Source organism: Harmonia axyridis, chromosome 1 (assembly GCF_914767665.1).
Source record: "Harmonia axyridis chromosome 1, icHarAxyr1.1, whole genome shotgun sequence".
Classification (NCBI taxonomy): Eukaryota; Metazoa; Arthropoda; class Insecta; order Coleoptera; family Coccinellidae; genus Harmonia; species Harmonia axyridis.
In genome coordinates this window covers 64,939,674-64,961,947 of record NC_059501.1, presented here as the reverse complement: position 1 = coordinate 64,961,947, position 22,274 = coordinate 64,939,674, and the positions used below count along the sequence as shown (strand labels likewise).

Genomic DNA, 22,274 nt, shown 5'->3' with positions numbered 1-22,274 from the left:
CGAAAATTGATCCTGTGGCAATTAAGGCACTTGAAAATCAAAAGACCGCTAATTCAGAGTGGTATGAAACCAAAATAAACATTATTATTATTTGTTTTCCTGAAGTTTTCGGTAAATTGAGAGAAACAAACCCAAAACGACGAATGATCTCTCATCATGACAATGCGCGCTCACACACATCAAATGCAACGAATGAGTATTTGGACACACAAAAAATCAAATTAACGGGTCATCCGCTTTACAGCCCCGACTTGGCACCGAATGACTTCTTCCGCTTCCCAGAAATTAAAAATAAACTTCGTGGATAACGTATTTCATCGCCCGAAGATGAGGTTGAGGCCCTCAAAACGCCTGTTCTAGAACTACCATCTTCTGACTAAAAAAAATATTTCGAATGATGGTACAATCGCATGCAAAAGTGTTTAAATCTTAAAGGCGATTATTTTGGAGAGCAGTAAAAATATTTTGCATCAAAATCGCTTGTTTTTTTTTGTATTCTCAATACATAAATACGAGTAACACGGGCGTAGCCAGGGGGAGTTTTGGGGGTTCAAACCCCCCCGTCGGGTATCGAATGATGAAATAGACTCAATAAAAACGATCAATTTATTTGTATTCGATAATAATTTCAATCGCATGTTGTATTGGATCGACTTAAAAAAATAATCATATTTCTTTGGGAACAATGGTGTAGGTATAATAGGTATACCTATGAAATATGATAAGTAGGTACCTATCTGTTGTGAACTCCATATTTTCAATTCTTGGCAATTTAGGGAATAATTCAATGAAAACATTGACATAGATAATCATTTGGATTTCTCTTCGACATCCACACACTAAATTCAATATCGCAATAGGAACTTCTTGACGATTGCCTAAAAGCTCAACTTGCTCAGAGTGACGAGGAAGAAAAATTTATTGTTGGATTTGTTGGAAAGGATCCGAAGCCTGAAATTCTCATGATAGCTGATATAATCTTCACAATCTTCATCTTCGCCAATTCAAAGTCTGGCGTATATTTAATTTATGATAATAAGTTGGAGGAAAAATTTTCAAACCTGTTGTATACCTAGTCCTCAGAATTAGGATGTTAACGCCGCCTATGTTTGTAGCTAGTGCTAAGCGTAGTTATTCTAAACTAAAATTATAGTATATTATTCAACGAGCGGTAATGTAGGTCATAACTCACGCAGATGATGTTTGCAGCACGAGCCGCAGGCGAGTGCTGTAATTCATCAAGTGAGTTATGACCATTACCGCAAGTTGAATACTATACTTTATCTACGACTATATCAATAAATACTAAGAAAAAAATACAGACTTAGAATAAAGACAGAAGGAACGGGAAATAAACTTAATGTGCTCGATCCCGTACAAGAGAGATGGAAACTTAGTGCTACCAATCACAATCAAACTAGCTTCGGCTAGCTCGAATCCAGTACAGAGTACAGACATAGAAATTTATTGAAAAACCTTAATAATTGGCTATAAAAATGCATTAAAATATACCAAAAAATATTCCCTGTAAACGATGACTTAATGGTCTTACTGCTACACCAATCTTGAAAATGTTTTCAAACTCCTTTATATTTTTTCGGGCAATTAATTCTGTATGGTAACATATGCTGTTTGTCTTTTGGAAATGTATACCTTTATAATATTTCATCTTCACTATCTGAATTAATCGTTTTCAGCAAAACATTCACAATAATTAGATATCAACTTAATTTGAAAACGTCAAAAGTGACATTCCCTCGGACATTCCTCCCCTCAATAACAATAATGGAATGTTCCCTTTCGGCCAATCGAATAGAAGCAGAGAAGTATAGAAGCACAGATCCATATTTTCCGATTTATAATAGTGAGTTATAGCAGTGAGTTATTATAAATCACGCTGTTTGTTAATAGATACTATTAATTGCTCAAAAGCAGTTGAATAATGAGTTTATAATTCAATAGGAGTAGATAAATTAAATTATACGTTAGAAATAGTATGCCACAAGATCGGCTTAGCAGGTTAGCATGCGCCAATTGCAGCTTTGGAGACAGGGCCCCCGCAACCGCGCGTGCAACGCGTGCACCGCACGCGGGCGCCACTCTAAAAGGGCGCCAAAACCTCTTATAGACCGCATGAAGAACCGATGGACCAAAGGTTTTCGAAAAAGATTCTTTCAAATTTTTCAACAATTTTTTTTTTCAAAACTTCTTTCTTGCAATGTATACAAGTTTCCGAACGTCGCAATCGGCATGAAATAGCCAGATATTGGTTTACAAAAACGCATACTCCTAGGGCATTTTTTGCGCTATGTTGCTGCACACAGCTTAAATTTAACTGAAAATGATGCTGCTAAGGTTTCAAATAAAACAGTGGACTCTTTTGTTATTGTAAAAAAACTTTATATATATTTGTCTTCATCCACAAAGAGATTGGAATGTTATAAAGAAGCATGATCCTCAGTTACGTCTAAAACCCCTAAGTGATACTAGATGGTCAAGTAGAATCGATGCTAAAGTTTCATTTTATTCAAATATGTCATAGCCTTTTAGAAATAGCAGAAAATGATACTTTCAACATAAAAACTAGACATAAAGCAAGTTCTCTTTTATTAAATATTCATTCTTTTAAATTTATTTGAAGTATCATAATTTCTTATGATGTTTCATTCCAGATTAATATTGTAAGCAACATGATGCAAAGTGTAGCGATTGACATTGAAGTGTGCCAAAACCATTTGAAGAATTTAGTTGATCATTTCAAAAATTATAGGGTTGATAATGTTCTCGAGGAAAACCTTGCGGGAGCTGGAAAACTAGCGGCTGTTCTCGAGATAGATCAAGATTTTTCTCCATTATATACTGTAAGACGAAAGTATAAACCAAAACTGTTCGATTATGAACAGAAGGAAGATCCAAAAATCGCTTTTAAAATAAATTTCTTTTAGAAAATAATGGATCAAACACTAAGTTCCTTAAATAGTAGATAACGTTAACGTTTTTTGTTTTATTTGTGATATTCTTAAATCAAATGACAAATATCTATTGAAATGCTGTCATGCTCTTCAACAAAAGCTAACTGATGACAGGAAAAAAAGAGACTGAAATGAAAGAAAATGATTAATTCAACGAGATAAAAGCCCTAAGATTGTTTTCATTATCTGAAGCGAAAATCCTCTTGAAATTCTACAATATATTTTTGAAAATAATCTAACTTCTTCTCTACCGAATCTTAGTATTGCCTCAAGAATCCTTCTCACTTTACCTGTGTCCTGTGTCTGTTGCTTCTGGTGAGAGATCATTCACTGAATTAAAAATTTTTAAAAACTATTTGAAGTCTACCATGTCTCAAGAAAGATTTTCTGGATTGGCAATCTTAGATATAGAGCAAGAGATACTCGATAAAATTAATTGATTGATAATATAAAAGAATTTGCAGCAGCCGAATCTAGAAAAACATCCATTCAATTTCTGGATTGATCCTAATTAAATGTTTATGCCTTTATGAATAATTTATAGAAGAATACAGCTTAAGTTTTGAAACACATTTGAAATGTATTATGTTACAAATAACACCATAAAGTTCTTAAGGCAATGAAGGTAGCTGATAGATTTTCAACCATTCTATACTAAATTCTCAACAAAACTTCAAAAAAAAAATTTCCGATTATACAGTAGTACTTTTCTCCACCTCCCCCCTTCGAGGGGCGCCAAAATATGTTCCGCACGCGGGCGTTGATGTCCCTTGCGGGGGCCCTGTTTGGAGACCACATATTTTTTTTATTAATCCTTATCAACTTGCCCAAGCTTACACTAGGTATACCTTTTTATATTTCTTTGATTTGTTCGCATTGTAAAACGTCAGTTCTTCGAGAAATTGTATGACAACCGATCCATCGATTTTTTTGCGTTTTCATAGCTGTTGTAATTTTCTAGGAAAAGCCCTGAACAACGGTCAAACAATTTTTTTACCTAATTCTATTTCATAACTTAAGCTAGGTACTAAAATTGTAGGTTTCTGCAGGTAATAAAAATAATCAAAATAAGAAATTCGTTATCTTCCCTTCTAAATAAACAAGAGGATAGACGTCCTTTTTCTCATTTTTCCCTTCTTTCATGTATTTCCGATGATAACCATAACTCCATTCCATTGGCGGCTCTGCTGTAGGTAACCGCCATGCTGGATCGATAAAACCGGTCCAAGAGTATTCCTATGGGGAATTCCCTTCCCAATTTAGTGAGTTGCGCACAATTGAATACTGTTGGAAGGCGTTTCTCCTTATCGAGAGAGGAAAGAGAGAGAGAGAGAGAATGTTCATTAGTGGCTAATGGTTATATAATTTTCATAATAGTTTTCATAGTTCACAATGAAAAAAACAATTATAGGTATGAAAGTAAAGGTTGTCCCAACTTCGATGGTTATAATACTTCAAACTAAGGATCATATCTTGAAAACCTGTGGAGATAATTGTACTCGTATTATTTATCTTTTAATGAACTATCGAAAAGTTTTCGAGTCTTTTCCAAATTTATGAATTACTATACAGGTGGTCCGAAAGGGAAAGACACTTCCATTTTTTTTTAAATGACCTAGGTATAAATAATGTCAAAAAGTCCATTTTTTCAAATGACATACCCTGATTTTTTGCTTATCGGATAGCCTAGTAAATAGTTTCCATTTTTTGTCTATACATGTTATGCCCAAAAAGAATAATTTTCAAAATACTTTCGATCTGCTCAGATATCCGAAAACTTTTTCAATAATTTCAATTATTGAAATGAGATGCAGTTCGATTTGAAAAAAGTTTGAAGACAACAGAGCAGAGGATAAGACTTTTTCAGCTGAAAATATGCAGTAATTTGGAGCTCCTTGTTTGGAGCTTCCTATTTGGAACTTCCAGTTTTCCCACGTGGTCTCTATTTAATTTTATGGAAATGAATGTTTCCAAATATTTTGATGATTTCTTTGGTTTGGTTCATCTTCAATAGGTATTATCAGTAATTATTAATTAGAGTTGAGTTATCTTATTTCTTTGAAGCTGTATGGTTGAGAAGTATACAGCCAGGGATGGTATTCTCGACAAGTGATCTTTCGAAACGTATACGTGCTTACAGTGCTCTGAACACTGAATGAACGTATCTGTTTTGAAAGATCACTTGTCGAGAATCAGGGCATGCGTTTTGAAAAAAAGGACTTATAGACATTAAAAATCAAAATTAAAAAATTGCATTGTCTTTCGGACCACCTGTGGACTGATCCGTAAATTTGCAGATTTGAAAAGTTTTCGGGGATTCAATAAAAAATAAATTGTACAATTATTTTAAATCTTGATATAAATAATATTTATATAGTTATGAGGTGTCCCATCGAAAGAATTGAGTCGAAAAACGCAATATCTTTGAAACGGATGACATTTTTGCAAAACCAGTAACGTATTGCTTCTCAAAAAATCTGCAGCTGAAAAACTGCGTTGAAATATATTGGGTGTTCCATTCAAGACACACCAACTCCGAAACGGTGTGATAAATACCCCTCGTATTATGAGCAACTGGGATGTAATCAAGAATAACACTCCACTCAATAAGACCCTATCGATTTTCAGATTTCAAATGGGTCCAGTTTTCCAGAGAATGTATTATATTTCCAGAGAATGTAATATATTATATTAAAGCTGAACATCAGAGGCTTTGGGGAAAGGGGTTTCAGATAAAGAATCAATAGAATAAAACATTTTTCTTTAACTCATGATTTATTGATTTTTTTTTTAAAGTTGAAAAAAACAATTTCTACACAAACAGGTTGAAAAACAATAATCGCACATACAGTTGAAAAAACAATTTATACAATATTCAGTTGAAAACTACTACTAGAAAAAAATATATCTACAAAACTATAGGTATGCTAATAGATGGAGATGAATCATTGAAAAATTGAGATTAATATCATATAATTTCAAGAGATTCAACCAGTGATATATTATGATTATTAAACAAACAAAGATTAAAGTTTAGGCAATGCCTATAAACTCACAGAAAATTATTTTTTTTTAAAGAAGAGAACAAGGTAAAAGTGCTTGAAGAGCGAAATATGATACAGATGATCTGGAGAGAAAAAAAAAAAAAAATTACACAAAAAGGTTCCTTTCACTTGAATGCCAACTGTCATAATTGTTTTTGAACGAGTTCACCGACACTGACTCCACCACAGCAGGAGGTAACGCGTTCCAAACACCGAATATCCGGTTTGTCAAAAAGTTTTGCCTTTGAACAGTTTTAAAGTTTTCTTTTCGTAGCTTGAAAGCATGGCCTCTCAGACGGCTATCCCTGTTCAATGTGAATAGGTTGCTCAAACTGACACCAAACAGATCATTCAGAGCTCGAAAAGTAGTGATGAGGTCACCACGAGTCCTCCGGTCCATGAAAGTTGGTAGGTTCATTATGGAGAGTCTTTCACTGTATGACGGGCGCGAGATTCCGTAAGGGAGGCGCGTTGCACGACGCTGGAGATCCTCCAGCAATGACAAATCGCGGCACAACGTCGGACTCCAAACAGGCCCGGCGAACTCTAAAATAGGCCGTACGTAAGTTTGGTATACAGCAGCGCACGTAAGGGGATCACACCTGCCAAATGCTTTTTGAATCAGGAATGAGGATCTTTTGGCTTTGTTGACAGCATGGAGGATGTGATCGGACCAACTCAGGTTATCTGTCACTATAACACCCAAATCACAATGGCTGCTGGAAACAGGGATGACAACTCCATTGAGATAGTACCTCGGGCGTGGATTATGAGGACCCATGTGGAGGAGAAAATAACATCTAACCAAGAATTACCATAAGAAAAGAGAGAATGAACAATTAAAGAATCAACTATCTATTTGATAGGATTCCAATTGATCTTTCCCAGCTTTTGTTATGCCATTCCTGATTTTTTTATGCTATTTCCAATGAATATAATCACCATCCCATAAAAACGATATTTATTAACTTCAATATTTTCTACCAAAATGATGGATTCCATGTATTAGCATACATACAACTTGGCGGTTGGGTTGGCTGTGTATTTTGTGGTCAAAAATACTGATAACTGTCATTATTGAAGTTATGCTGCATAGAATAGTACCTATTTTCTTGGGCCATGTTTGTGGGTGTCTCCATTATTTGCTCAGCAGGCGTAGGTTGGATATTTTCCAAATACATTTCTATTTAATATCACTATTTCTTTATAAAATAGTATCTTATATGAAAATATTCAAAAAACTTTACATTATTTCTCTAGATCATCTGCTAAAAAGTTTCGAAAATAAAATGAGAGATGTCTTCTCTGAAAGTCTGAAAACTTTACATTGTTTCTATAGATCATCTGCTAGGAAGCTACGAAAATAAAACGAGAGATGTCCCCTCTGAAAGTCATCTCCAAAACTTGTGTATGAAATTTTTCTGATTTGTATCTCAACTCAAAAAATCAAATTCAGTTTAATATTTACTTATTAACAATTATAATCAAATAAGACCTAATTTTCAACTTACCATTCACTGGATTCCAAGCTGGATTCTCATTGTGATGCTCGAAATTTGCAGGAAGGTTGTCGAGCCAATTCCCTGCCTGAAAAAAAAATTAAATAATGAAATCGAATCATTAAATTTTTGTTGTGTTATTTGTGATAGAAATTGGAAAAAATGCATGATTGAAGAAATAAATCGTAATCTGGTAGTTTAATTCACAACTTTGGAACTATTTCTTATTTCTGTATGATGAAATTGAAATTCCAAATTCACTAAAAAAATTAATAAACGAAACAAATAAACAAATCTTAATCAACTAACCTGCAGCGCCCATTCAAGTTCTGCAATATTTCTTCTTTCGTCCATAGTTATTAAACTGAATTTAAACTTCGACTTTCGAAAAGAAAATTAAAAAAAAAGGTTATCGGATGAGTTTGAATAAATATGTTTTATCCAACACTATCGGAAAACCTTCTCAGACTAACTGTCGCTAGTTTGGGAGATTCTTATTTATATACTCAAGAAGGTAAACCACAGACTCATACGAAAATTCGTATTGTCGGTCCTTTCTCCTCAATGAGCTCAAAAAAAGTGTTTTAGAAAAAAGGGCAAAGGAGTTGAAATCCTCCGTGTCGTGGAGGAGACGGCCTTTGATCGCTTTTTACGATCCGCAGAGCTACGGTGGGAGAATTCTTGAGCTGCTCTCCACACAGCTTCGTCCGTTACCCTGGACTGGGACCCTTCGACAGGTTACAGCTCCCTGGGTTAGGGAGCTCCTGGAATCTGCGGTGGGCAGGAGTCGATTCAACTCTCCTGATAGGTGAATCGCTAGGGATTCCCTACCGCTACCCTTTTATTATATTCCGACTTTTGCCTATACGCGTAGGATTTTTCCTCGCCGTCGGCTTCTCACTCCTCGCTAAGAGGAACATTCACTCAATCCCAGATATTTAAAATATCAGAAGGGCAGAGCTCGGTCGTGTCCGGTCCTTGTGGTCCCCCTGGTTCTCGTCGAACTTCTGGTCCTCTTACACGCGATCCTTGGACCTGTCCTTCGCTTCCTAGGAATTTTCTCACCGTCCTTGCAGTACCTAAAAGAACAGCTTTTTGCATTATATTACATATATACTAACTAAGTCCTAGTTGCTTGATATTTCTCTTGAGATTTTTGGGTACTATTCCTGTTGTTGAGATGATAATTGGAATAGTTCTCGTTGATATAATTCCCCACTGGCGCTTTATTCGAGGTCCCTATATTTTGAAATTTTTTCGACCTCTTTTTGACGCATGTTGTTATTAGGTATTGCTACGTCGATGAGTATTGTTGCCTTTTGTTGTTTATCAACTAGCAATATATCTGGCCTGTTGTGAGGGACTGTTTTATCATTCAAAACTGTACGATCCCAGTACAGTTTATAGCGTTCGTTTTCCAGGATGGTTTCCGGTCGGTACTTGTAGTATGGCACTTTTTCAGAATCAATTAGTGTTAATTTAGTTGCCATTTCTTGGTGTAGTATCTTTCCTACTGCATCGTGCCTCTCTTTATATTCATTTCCTGCAAACATTTGACATCCTTCCGTGATATGTTGGATTGTCTCGTTCGTTGGACACCCATAACGGCATCGATCGTCAATAATAGTTCGATCCTTTATGATATGTTTGCAGTAATTTTTTGTTGAGATCACTTGATCTTGGATGGCTAAAAGAAATCCTTCCGTTTCTGGATACATCGCACCTGATGTGAGCCAATAGTTCGACGCTTCAATCTCGACATGATCCTGGTTCACCTCGTTGAAATGTCGTCCATGTAGGGGCTTTTCTCTCCATCTTTGCAGTTTTTCTTGGATTGTCTGGTGGTTGTATGACAATTGCTCCTTGTGCAGTTGTAAAGGTGTTGATTCGTCTGCTTCACACAGTACTTTGTAGATCTCTGACGTGCCTGATTTGTCTTTGAAGTATGTTCGTAGGCATTCAATTTGAGCATGGGCAAGTTCCATGAGGTCTAGCAGACCTCTGCCTCCTTTATTCCTCGGCAGTGTCGTCCTCTCAATGCTACTTTTCGGATGGTGCTTGTGTGCTTTCGTCATCAAGGTTCTCATTTTGCGTTGCAGGTTTTCCATATCTGTTTTGGTCCATGGAATGATACCGAAAGAGTATGTAAGAACTGAACATGCATATGTATTGATAGCTCTCGTCATGTTCTTGCTGTTGAGGTTTGTTTTCAAAATTTTGTTGATTCTCCTAATGAACTCAGTTGTTAAGTCTTCCTTCATTCTTTGATGATTTATTCGTCGGTTTTGTTTCATTCCTAGGTATTTATAAAGATCGTCCGATTTCATTGCTTCTATCTCCTGTCCATTGGAGAGAGCTATCGGTTCATGTTGAATTTTTCCACGCACTACGCTAATAGTACGACACTTGTCTAATCCGAATTTCATCCCCACGTCTTCCGAAAAATTTTCCACCAGTTTGACCATAATTTGCAAGTGGTTTTTGTTGCCTGTTATAAGTTTGAGGTCATCCATGTATAGCAAATGATTGAGTGCAATATTATTTCTGTTTCCTTTCACATTGAAACCTTTTTCAGTAGCATTCAGTTGTTTAGAAAGGGGGTTCAGCGCCAAGCAGAACCATAAGGGACTCAACGAATCTCCTTGGAAAATTCCCCTTTTTATTGGAATATCTTTAGTAGTTATGTTCGCTGTAGAGAGTTCGATATTCGTTCTCCAGTTGCACATTGCATACTTCAGAAAGTTTATTGTAATTGGATCGATCTTATATATTTCCAAAATTTTTGTTAGCCACCCATGTGGAATAGAGTCGAAGGCCTTCTTATAGTCAAAATATGTCATAAAAAGATTTCTGTGTTTTTTGAAGGCTTGGTTGCATATGATGGAATCTATTATCAGCAGTTCTTTCGATCCTAGTGCATTCTTGGAACATCCTTTCTGCTGTGCTGTCATTATATTATTTGTCTCGCAATGTTTGTAGATACGAGATGCTATACATGATGTGATGATTTTATATATTGTTGGTAGACATGTAATTGGTCTGTATTTTGATGGATCCGCTGTGTGTTGCATATCCTTCGGTAAGAGGTAAGTGGTCCCTGTTGTTAAAAATTTGGGCATTTCCGTTGGATTACTTATAACATCATTTATGGTTTCAACTAGCCTGCCGTGTATACACCAAAATTTTTTCAACCAAAAGTTGTGGATTCCATCTGGGCCGGGTGATTTCCAATTGTGTGTGTTTTTCAATACTTCATGGAATTCTTCTATAGAAACTGTGTTATGCGGCATTTGTTCCATTGTCTCATAGGATTTCTCTTATTTCTTATCCAATCAGCCTGGGAGTTGTAGGGGGTTGGTGTAGCCAGTTGATCTTTCCAAAAATTCTCAATATCTCAATATGGATAACTTCCTGGTGTTGCTGACATATTATTGTTTAACATTCTATAGAATTTTTTTTCGGGGTTTTCAAAAATCATATTATCCTGTTTTCTTCTATAGCTCTCATTGTATCTTCTGAGTCTTTCGGAGTACACACTAAGTTTTTGTTTCAGTGTGTCTAAAATTTGTTGAGCATTTTCATTGTTTGGATCATACGTTGTATGTTGCCGGTGACGATCCATTATTATATTCACCATTTTTTGTAATCTTCTAGACGGCGAACCTTTTGCAAATTGGGTTAGCCTCCCAATTTCTTGGCGGATGCTATGAACTTTGTCTTCTAGCCTTTTTTGCCAATGTGGTTTATTTTGTTGTTTTTCTCTGGCTGGTTGCTGACTTTCAGGTTTTGGCTTCACACCTAGCACTGTTGCTATTGAAAATGCTGCACAGTATATGATGAGGTGTAATGATTCGATCATGGTAGTCAGAAAGATACTTGGGTATAATTTCCTTGTTGGTCATGACCAGAAGATGAGATAGTTTCTTAGATGTCCTCAATCTTGGCAGAATCGGTCGTCTCAATGGATCTGTGCCCTCAAAATCTATAACGCATCTATTCATTGTGGCAAATAATCGCTCCAGTAGTTCTCTTTGGTCTTCTTCTGGATTTACGACGGGTGCAGCATATATATTCCGTCGTTGAGCATCACTTATTGCTAACACATCTGCGTTGTTTTGTTCCTCAGAGTTCATTTGTGCATTGATGTTGTGTTGGTTTTCAGCACAATCGTAGTTTTCTTCAATTGTCGTTTCGTTGTTAGTGAGGTTCCTATTCTGTAGCCTCAGTTGGACTTCATTTTTTATGGTGTTAAGTCTCTCATCGGGTACAAGTTTATTTCTCAATATGGCCCCGTATTGGTCGGCTACTCTTTGCTCAGAAACTTGAAGTTCGGGATAGTTTCTGTGGAATTCTGCAAATAATTTTTGACGGTAGCCTATTTTATCCTCTTCCATATTAGTCACTTCATAATATATGCGCATGATCGTTTCATTTATCGAACTTGTCCATTTCATGCGTCTTCTTGGTAGACCTGCTTTGGTGAGTGCTGGTTGGGGATCCTGCGCAGCACCTTCAGCGGTCGGAGAAACTCGTGTTATTCTTCTCCTAGAATGTTGAGATTGTGGAGGCGTAGCATTTTGTTCGACAGACGCCCGTCTCCTTAGCACTCTGTCACCGACGTCCCGCATACTGTCATGTCCAGCGCCGGCTCCAGACACGCCCTGACGAACCTCAGGCAGCGGCTCTATATTCCTATTCCTTAAATTCACCATCATTCATGGGTTCCTCCGTGTCGTGGGGGAGACGGCCTTTGATCGCTTTTTACGATCCGCAGAGCTACGGTGGGAGAATTCTTGAGCTGTTTTCCACACGGCTTCATCCGTTACCCTGGACAGGGACCCTTCGACAGGTTTCAGCTTCCCGGGTCAGAGAGCTCCTGGAATCTGCGGTGGGCAGGAGTCGATTCAACTCTCCTGATAGGTGAATCGCTAGAGATTCACCTAGCGCTACCCTTTTTTATTATATTATTATTATTATTATTATTATTATTATTATAATCAGCCTCTTCCCAATGGATATGCCCTCTCGCAAAATCCAAACGCGCCCTTCGATGAGCTGGGGTAAGAGCTGGGCCTCTTGCCGCGACACAAGGCCTTAAATCATATTCTCTGAGGCGATTTCTTATTGTCTGAGTGCTAATTTGCACCCCATGAGTTTGCTCAAGCTGATTTTGAAGGAGGCGAGCGGTTGCAAACTGTTGTCTCAACGAAGAAACTCTCAAGTAACGTTCTTGAATGGCAGTTGTTACCCGTGGTCTACCCTGTCCTGGTCTTCGGATATTCATACCTGTCTCCCTGAATCGCTGCAACATTCTGGACACACTTGTATGGGAAACTCCAAACCTTTCTGCAATTCTTGTGTATGTCCACACTTCTTCTCGCAAAACTACCGCTTGGGCACATTCCTCTTGGGTCAAATTGCGTGTTCCGCGTTGCATAGCGATCGAGTGTAGAAAATCAAACGAAAGAAAAACTATCGATCACTAGAATTGATCGAGAACAACTGATTTCAGAATGGAGCCAATACATTCAAAATCTGATAATCTCATCTTTATTCCTGCTGGGAAAAACATCTGTATTGAAGAAAAAAGTTGAAAGTGGATAACATATGCATGCATAATTCTGATAAAAATAATTATCATTGAGAACACCTTCAGTTGTAGAATAAATTTGAGATTTCCATAATGTGCGTTAATTTTTTTGCGCAGTGTACTTGATAAATAAATAGTTAACCTGACTTGATTTCGAATCAAGTTTAGTAGCTTGAAAATCAAGTCAAGCCGTGAATCTCTACTTCCATTATTTATACTGTCAATAATTCACTACAGGTACAGGTATTCTGTAATTACTTTTCATTTTTTGTTTGTTCACCCCTGTATATAACAGAAAAAAGTAAATGAGGATGGCATGTTATGTTAACGAGGAATCAAGCTATAATTCAAACAAAGAATTACAGAAATCGACTGAAGGATTCAAGAAAAAACTACAAACTTCGTTTAGATTTTGTCCTTTCCCCTAATTTTGCTGGTCATTATATATTTCCATAAAATGCAGAAGATGAAAGAGCCAATATGCCACAGAATATGGATACTATTTTAACGTAATGTATTTCGTATCATAGGTACTGGATCTCATACAGAAAATTTTTTTCTTCCTAGAAAACAATGGACAAATTTAAATCGATGAAAAACATTTTTAATCAAAACAAAAACACCATACCTAATTGGTAGATGTTAAAAATTCGAATTCAGTTATCATAATGTACCCTTAAGAGAATTCAGTTCATGAACTTTAATTTTATGAAAAATTTTATTCTCTAAGCGTATGGCAATAGGTATAAAAATGTATCTATATAAAAAAATAAAACACTTCTACGTGAATGTTCAAAATACCCAGTATTTACTTCAATAGATTTAATGATCCACTTCCACGTAGATCTGTTAATATTAAATAACCTTTGTTATTTTTTAATATCATTTTCGAAAATTTAACCGTGAATCAATTTGTCGTTTTTTTCTTACAAGTAGGCTTGTGTTATGCTTAATGCATTCTGTATTTTCTTGATTCATCTGTGCTTATTCAATATTTTCCAACAAGAGACTACCCCTTGTAGTTTCAAAAATAAGAGTTTTGATTTATTCACCACGAATTCATTTCATATTATTTTTCATTATAATTTTTTTCACGCTGATTCGATATTTCATTCAATGAAAAAGGAAGTGAAAATATTAATGGATAAAATTTTAGTATATTATCACACCTAAGTGTGATGAAAGTAAGGTATACCGTAATGAGTTCTTAAATAATGTATCTTCAATGACAGCGGTATTTAGTTTTGTAGCAGGTGTTGCTTCCTATTCAAGGGATTGAAAAAAGTCTTTCATTTCTTAATAACGCTCCCTACAAGAAAGGGGAAGTGAAATATCGATAATACCACCCATTGTTCTTCATTGTTAGGAATAATTGATCTGAACCTAAGAATATAATTAAGGGAGTTTTATCTCATCATGGATATGCCTACAGTAAATCTCATTCTAGTGAATCTTATTTAATTGAGAATATGACTTCTTCTCATTATAAAAACGTTGCATAATTTCTTATCGTTAAATAATTTATCTGTGTTTAATGGATTTCAACTCCTTTGTCCTTTTTTCTAAAACTCATTTTTAGCTCATTGAGGAGAAAGGACCGACTATACGAATTTTTGTATGAGTCTGTGGTTTACCTTCTTGAGTATATAAATAAGAATCTCCCAAACTAACGACAGTTAGTCTGAGAAGGTTCTCCGATAGTGTTGGATAAAATATATTTATTCAAACTCATCCGATAACCTTTTTTTTTAATTTTCTTTTCGAAAGTCGAAGTTTAAATTCAGTTTAATAACTATGGACGAAAGAAGAAATATTGCAGAACTTGAATGGGCGCTGCAGGTTAGTTGATTAAGATTTGTTTCGTTTATTAATTTTTTTAGTGAATTTGGAATTTCAATTTCATCATACAGCAAGGAGAAATAGTTCCAAAGTTATGAATTAAACTACCAGATTACGATTTATTTCTTCAATCATGCATTTTTTCCAATTTCTATCATAAATAACACAACAAAAATTTAATGATTCGATTTCATTATTTAATTTTTTTTTCAGGCTGTGAATTGGCTCGACAACCTCCCTGCAAATTTCGAGCATCACAATGAGAATCCAGCTTGGAATCCAGTGAATGGTAAGTTGAAAATTAGGTCTTATTTGATTATAATTGTTAATAAGTAAATATTAAACTGAATTTGATTTTTTGAGTTGAGATACAAATCAGAAAAATTTCATACACAAGTTTTGGAGATGACTTTCAGAGGGGACATCTCTCGTTTTATTTTCGTAACTTCCTAGCAGATGATCTAGAAAAACAATGTAAAGTTTTCAGACTTTCAGAGATGACATTTCTCATTTTATTTTCGTAACTTTTTAGCAGATGATCTAGAGAAATAATGTAAAGTTTTCAGACTCTAAGAGAGGACATCTCTCATTTTATTTTCATAACTTTCTAGCAGATCATCTAGAGAAATAATGGAAAGTTTTTTGAATATTTTCATATAAGATATTTTATAAAGAAATAGTGATATTAAATAGAAATATATCCATAAAAAATTCCCTCAATCGAGAATTGCTACTAACTCAACTGTTAATGGGTATTTCATATTGTTTTATACATTTTCAAACCTCATTTCGTCATCATAACTGAGCGATAACGCTTTTCAGTTTGAAAATTCATTCCGTTGTCTTACTATGTACCGGGTTTTTCACCATAATTTGACGCCCCCTTTAACTTTGTTACTAGAAGAGGTACAAAAGAATGTTTTCTACAAAAGTTTCACGAAATCGACTAGTGTTTTTCAAAGTGATTTCACAAAACGAAATATATACAGAGTGGGCAACATATTGATTTCAACTTCATTTTTTCAATTGGAACACCCTGTATATTTTTCAATATTCGACTAGCTCTTTTTCCCCTGATTTCGAATATATAACATATGTTTGGCATATCTTTCTTATTCTGAGTACCACAGAGTTTCAAATTTTAAGAACCACCTGGCAAGCTAAGTAATCTATTTTCAAGTGGAAGACTGCGATAATTCAAAATGCCCTTTTTTGAGTTATCTCGTTGGCAACGATTTATGACATACGTTTTTACTATAAATTGGAATTGTATGATTTTGATGGACCTCCATATATTCTCTCCTTGTATCTTTCTTATTTTTATTGTTCTTCACATAAAGTGATAATATTTCAAATTTTTCCGCTTCTGTATAGTGCATATTCGATGACATTCAATGACAAACGTATGCCATAAATCCTTGCCAACGAGATAACTCAAAAAAGGGCATTTTGAATTATCGCAGTCTTCCACTTGAAAACTGATTACTTAGCTTGCCAGGTGGTTCTTAAAATTCGAAACTCTGTGGTACACAGAATAAGAGAGATAGGCCAAACATATGTTATATATTCGAAATCAGGAGAAAAAGAGCTAGTCAAATATAGAGAAATATAAAGGGTGTTCCATTTGAAAAAATGAAGTTGCTATGAATATGTTGCCCACTGCGTATATATTCCGTTTTGTGGAATCATTTTGAAAAACACTAATCGATTTCGTGAAACTTTTGTAGAAAAAATTTTTTTGTACCTCTTCTAGTAACAAAGTTAAAGGGGGGGGGGGTCAAATTATCGTGAAAAACCCGGTACAATGATTGAATTGAATTATTTGGGTAGATTTTTTCAAATAAAATACATTTACAGCTCCTGTTTATGTACCTGAACCATGAAGAAGGAAAAGGTTCCGAACGATCTTCACGCCTTACCAGCTCGCCTGGTTAGAGCGAGAATTTAGATTGAGACCATACCTGGACCGAATTAGACGCTCACAATTGGCTGAACAATTAAAACTTACTGAACGTCAAATTAAAGTGTGGTTCCAAAATAGGAGAACTAAGTTGAAGAAAGAAAATTTGGAAAATATCCAACCTACGCCTGCTGAGCAAATAATGGAGACACCCACAAACATGGCCCAAGAAAATAGGTACTATCCTATGCAGCATAACTTCAATAATGACAGTTATCAGTATTTTTCACCACAAAATACACAGCCAACCCAACCGCCAAGTTGTATGTATGCTAATACATGGAATCTATCATTTTGGTAGAAAATATTGAAGTTTATAAATATCGTTTCTATGGGATAGTGATTATATTCATTGGATAGCATAAAAAAAATCAGGAATGGCATAAAAAAAGCTGGGAAAGATCAATTGGAATCCTATCAAATAGATAGTTGATTCTTTAATTGTTCATTCTCTCTTTTCTTATGGTAATTCTTGGTTAGATGTTATTTTCTGAATATATCACTGGTTGAATTCATATGATATTAATCTCAATTTTTCAATGATTCATCTCCATCTATTAGCATACCTATAGTTTTGTAGATATATTTTTTTGTAGTAGTAGTTTTCAACTGAATATTGTATAAATTGTTTTTTCAACTGTATGTGCGATTATTGTTTTTCAACCTGTTTGTGTAGAAATTGTTTTTTTCAACTTTTAAAAAAAAAAAATCAATAAATCATGAGTTAAAGCAAAATGTTTTATTCTATTGATTCTTTATCTGAAACCCCTTTCCCCAAAGCCTCTGATGTTCAGCTTTAGATTAGTTATACCTATATAATATAATACATTCTCTGGAAAACTGGACCCATTTGAAATCTGAAAATCGATAGGGTCTTATTGAGTGAAGTGTTATTCTTGATTGCATCCCAGTTGCTCATAATACGAGAGGTATTTATCACACCGTTTCGGAGTTGGTGTGTCTTGAATGGAACACCCAATATATTTCAACGCAGTTTTTCAGCTGCAGATTTTTTGAGAAGCAATCCGTTAATGTTTTTGCGAAAATGTCATCCGTTTCAAAGATATTGCGTTTTTCGACTCAATTCTTTCGATGGGATACCTCATAACTATATAAATATTATTTATATCAACATTTAAAATAATTGTACAATTTATTTTTTATTGAATCCCCGAAAACTTTTCAAATTTGCAAATTTATGGATCAGTCCACAAGTGATCCGAAAGACAATGAAATTTTTTAATTTTGATCTCTAAAAATGTCTATAAGTCCTTTTTTACATAAAGCATGCCCTGATTTTTCTTTTGATTATCGGATAGCCTAGTGAATAGTCTTCATTTTTTGTTTAGACATGTTGTGCCTAAAATGAATAATTGTCAAAATGCTTCTCATTTCATCTTTTCTACTGGGTCTGGTCTGGGACCGTATTCTCGACAAGTGATCTTTCAAAACATATACGTTCATTCAGTGTACACAGCACTGTAAGTACGTATACGTTCTGAAAGATCACTTGTCGAGAATACCATCCCTGGCTGTATACTTCTCAACCATACAGCTTCAAAGAAATAAGATAACTCAACTCTAATTAATAATTACTGATAATACCAATTGAAGATGAACCAAACCAAAGAAATCATCAAAATATTTGGAAACATTCATTTCCATAAAATTAAATAGAGACCACGTGGGAAAACTGGAAGTTCCAAACAGGAAGCTCCAAACAAGGAGCTCCAAATTACTGCATATTTTCAGCTGAAAAAGTCTTATCCTCTGCTCAGTTGTCTTCAAACTTTTTTCAAATCGAACTGCATCTCATTTCAATAATTGAAATTATTGAAAAAGTTTTCGGATATCTGAGCAGATCCAAAGTATTTTGAAAATTATTCTTTTTGGGCATAACATGTATAGACAAAAAATGGAAACTATTCACTAGGCTATCCGATAAGCAAAAAATCAGGGCATGTCATTTGAAAAAATGGACTTTGACATTATTTATACCTAGGTCATTTTAAAAAAAAAATGGAAGTGTCTTCCCCTTTCGGACCACCTGAAGAGTAATTCATAAATTTGGAAAAGACTTGAAAACTTTTCGACAGTTCATTGAAGGATAAATCATACGAGTACAATTATCTCGACAGGTTTTCAAGATATGATCCTTAGTTTGAAGTATTATAACCATCGAAGTTGGGACAACCTTTACTTTCATACCTATAATTGTTTTTTTCATTGTGAACTATGAAAATGATATAACCATTAGCCACTAATGAACATTCTCCCTCTCTCTCTCTCTCTCTCTCTCTCTCTCTCTCTCTTTCCTCTCTCGATAAGGATAAACGCCTTCCAACAGTATTCAATTGTGCTCAACTCACTGAGTTGGGAAGTAGGGATGTGTCGTTCACCAACGAACGAATCAAAAGACCCGGGTCTTCAGAACGAATGGTTCGATCGGGTCGTCTCTCTGGAAATGATTCGTTCGTTCGAACCGATCCGAATGAGCCAAACTTTCACATTCAGTTCATTCAATCTGAGGATCTTTTAGGACCCAAAGATCCATGAATGGTTCGTTATCCGAGCCTAGGTAGATGGGTTTCGGTTTGGACTGACCTTAAAGGAACATAATTATGGTAGTAACAAAATACATCCATTTCGCAAATGAATCATCGGCTCGGTACTTGGCACCTGGTTTTGAAGAAAGATGATAGATAGTAAAAGAAACTGGGCTCTGTAATTGCACTCTCCTAGATGCACCAATTATTATTTCTTGAAAATGTTATGGTATTAGATGTTGTTCATTATTTTTTGAGAATTTTTTTAACTATATATCCAAACCTAACTATGTAAAGTTGATCAAAATGAATATTTTTCGGGAACAAGATATATTAATTAGGGTTAATATCAGTTTAAGGGATTTCAGATCTTCTGTATTTATTTGGTTGGAATAGATGCAGGTAATGATCATTAGGTAGTTTTCGTGGAAATTAATAATTCAAGACCTCGTGAATTTAGTGTTCTGTACAAAGTACATTCATGATTTACTTCTACTTCTTCATTAGTCATTTAAATATTCCAAAATCATCAATTTGAACGAGGAATATATATTAGATTTTGAATTTTTTTCGAAAAGTCCATAATCATCTCATGAACCAGATATCAATTTATTGTATTCTGCCACCCCAGTAACTTATAATAATAATAATAATAAATTTCTTTATTTGCAGAAGTATGACATAACAGATAAATGCTTAAAGAAAATATAACACCAAAAAAAAAAAATAACGTCTGCAAACCGGAGCTTAAGGCAGTAAAAACTGATATGAAATTAAGCTCCAAATTCACACAAACTGTTTGTTCCACTAGTAACTTTATGATAATGGATAATCTCCTTTATGTTTATGATTGTCTCAAAAAAAAATCATTATCACAAATTCACGATCCGATTAACAAATACAAAGCTGATATTAACTTAACATTATTACCAATAAAAAAAAAACAAAGAACGAAAGAACCAGATCCACGGATCTTTGAATCATGCGCAAATCGTACATGATTCGATCTGAGCTAGTGATCTGAAAAGAACCATTGGGTCAATTGAACGGGTCTTTTGAACCGGGTCGTCTCAACCATGGATCGGTTCCAGGGCCCCCGCAAGGGACATCAACGCCTGCGTGCGGAACATATTTTGGCGTCCCTTAAAGGGGGGAGGTGGAGAGAAGTACTACTGTATAATCGGAAATTTTGTTGAGAATTTAGTGTAGAATGGTTAAAAATCTATCAGCAACCTTCATTGACTTGAGAAATTTATGGTGTTATTTGTAACATAATACATTTCAAATGTGTTTCAAAACTTAAGCTGTATTCTTCTATAAATTATTCATAAAGGTATGAACATTTAATTAGGATCAATCCAGAAATTGAATGGATGTTTTTCTAGATTTGGCTGCTGCAAATTCTTTTATATTATCAATCAATCAATTTTATCGAGTATCTCTTGCTCTATATCTAAGATTGCCAATCCAGAAAATCTTTCTTAAGACATGGTAGACTTCAAATAGTTTTTTAAAATTTTTAATTCAGTGAATGATCTCTCACCAGAAGCAACAGACACAGGACACAGGTAAAGTGAGAAGGATTCTTGGGGCAATACTAAGATTCGGTAGAGAAGAAGTTAGATTATTTTCAAAAATATATTGTAGAATTTCAAGAGGATTTTCGCTTCAGATAATGAAAACAATCTTAGGACTTTTATTTCGTTGAATAAATCATTTTATTTCACGTCAGTCTCTTTTTTTCCTGTCATCAGTTAGCTTTTGTTGAAGAGCATGACAGCATTTCAATAGATATTTGTCATTTAATTCAAGAATATCACAAATAAAACAAAAAACGTTAACGTTATCTCATATTTAAGGATCTTAGTGTTTGATCAATTATTTTCTAAAAGAAATTTATTTTAAAAGCGATTTTTGGATCTTCCGTCTGTTCATAATCGAACAATTTTTTACAATATCAAAAGAGTCCACTGTTTTATTTGAAACCTTAGCAGCATCATTTTCAGTTAAATTTAAGCTGTGTGCAGCACATAGCGCAAAAAATGCCCTAGGATTAGCATCGAGTATGCGTTTTTGTAAACCAATATCTGGCTATTTCATGCCGATTGCGACGTTCGGAAACTTGTATAAATTGCAAGAAAGAAGTTTGGAAAAAAAATTGTTGAAAAATTTGAAAGAATCTTTTTCGAAAACCTTTGGTCCATCGGTTCTTCATGCGGTCTAAAAGAGGTTTTGGCGCCCTTTTAGAGTGGCGCCCGCGTGCGGTGCACGCGTTGCACGCGCGGTTGCGGGGGCCCTGATCGGTTCGTCGAGATTGAACGAACCACACATCCCTATTGGGAAGGGAATTCCTCATAGGAATACTCTTGGACCGGTTTTATCGATCCAGCATGGCGGTTACCTACAGCAGAGCCGCCAATGGAATGGAGTTATGGTTATCATCGGAAATACATGAAAGAAGGGGAAAAATGAGAAAAAGGACGTCTCTCTTGTTTATTTAGAAGGGAAGATAACGAATTTCTTATTTTGATTATTTTTATAACCTGCAGAAACCTACAATTTTAGTAGCTTAAGTTATGAAATAGAATTAGGTAAAGAAATTGTTTGACCGTTGTTCAGGGCTTTTCCTAGAAAATTACAACAGCTATGAAAACGCAAAAAAATCGATGGATCGGTTGTCATACAATTTCTGAAGAAATTGAATTCTAGCGATCGCTAGAAATAATAATAAATAATAAAAGAAAATTAAGACATGTTAAAACCTATGAAAAAACAACAATTAGTAAAAATTAAAAAAAAAGTGGATTATTTTTTTGTAATAATA

The 22,274-nt window shown here is 35.0% G+C and overlaps 2 protein-coding genes across 2 annotated transcripts in view; one reads left to right on the top strand and one right to left on the bottom strand.

Annotated features, from left to right (window-relative positions):
* LOC123670873 overlaps positions 1-22,274 on the top strand; it is a 221,384-nt gene that overhangs the window by 175,785 nt on the left and 23,325 nt on the right. The window lies entirely within an intron of this gene.
* The window catches only part of LOC123673623, a 30,548-nt gene that overhangs the window by 4,289 nt on the left and 3,985 nt on the right, over positions 1-22,274 (bottom strand). Inside the window, exon 4 of the mRNA XM_045608210.1 lies at positions 7,528-7,603. Coding sequence (XP_045464166.1) covers positions 7,528-7,603 — 76 coding nt within the window. The remainder of the gene's footprint in view (positions 1-7,527; positions 7,604-22,274) is intronic.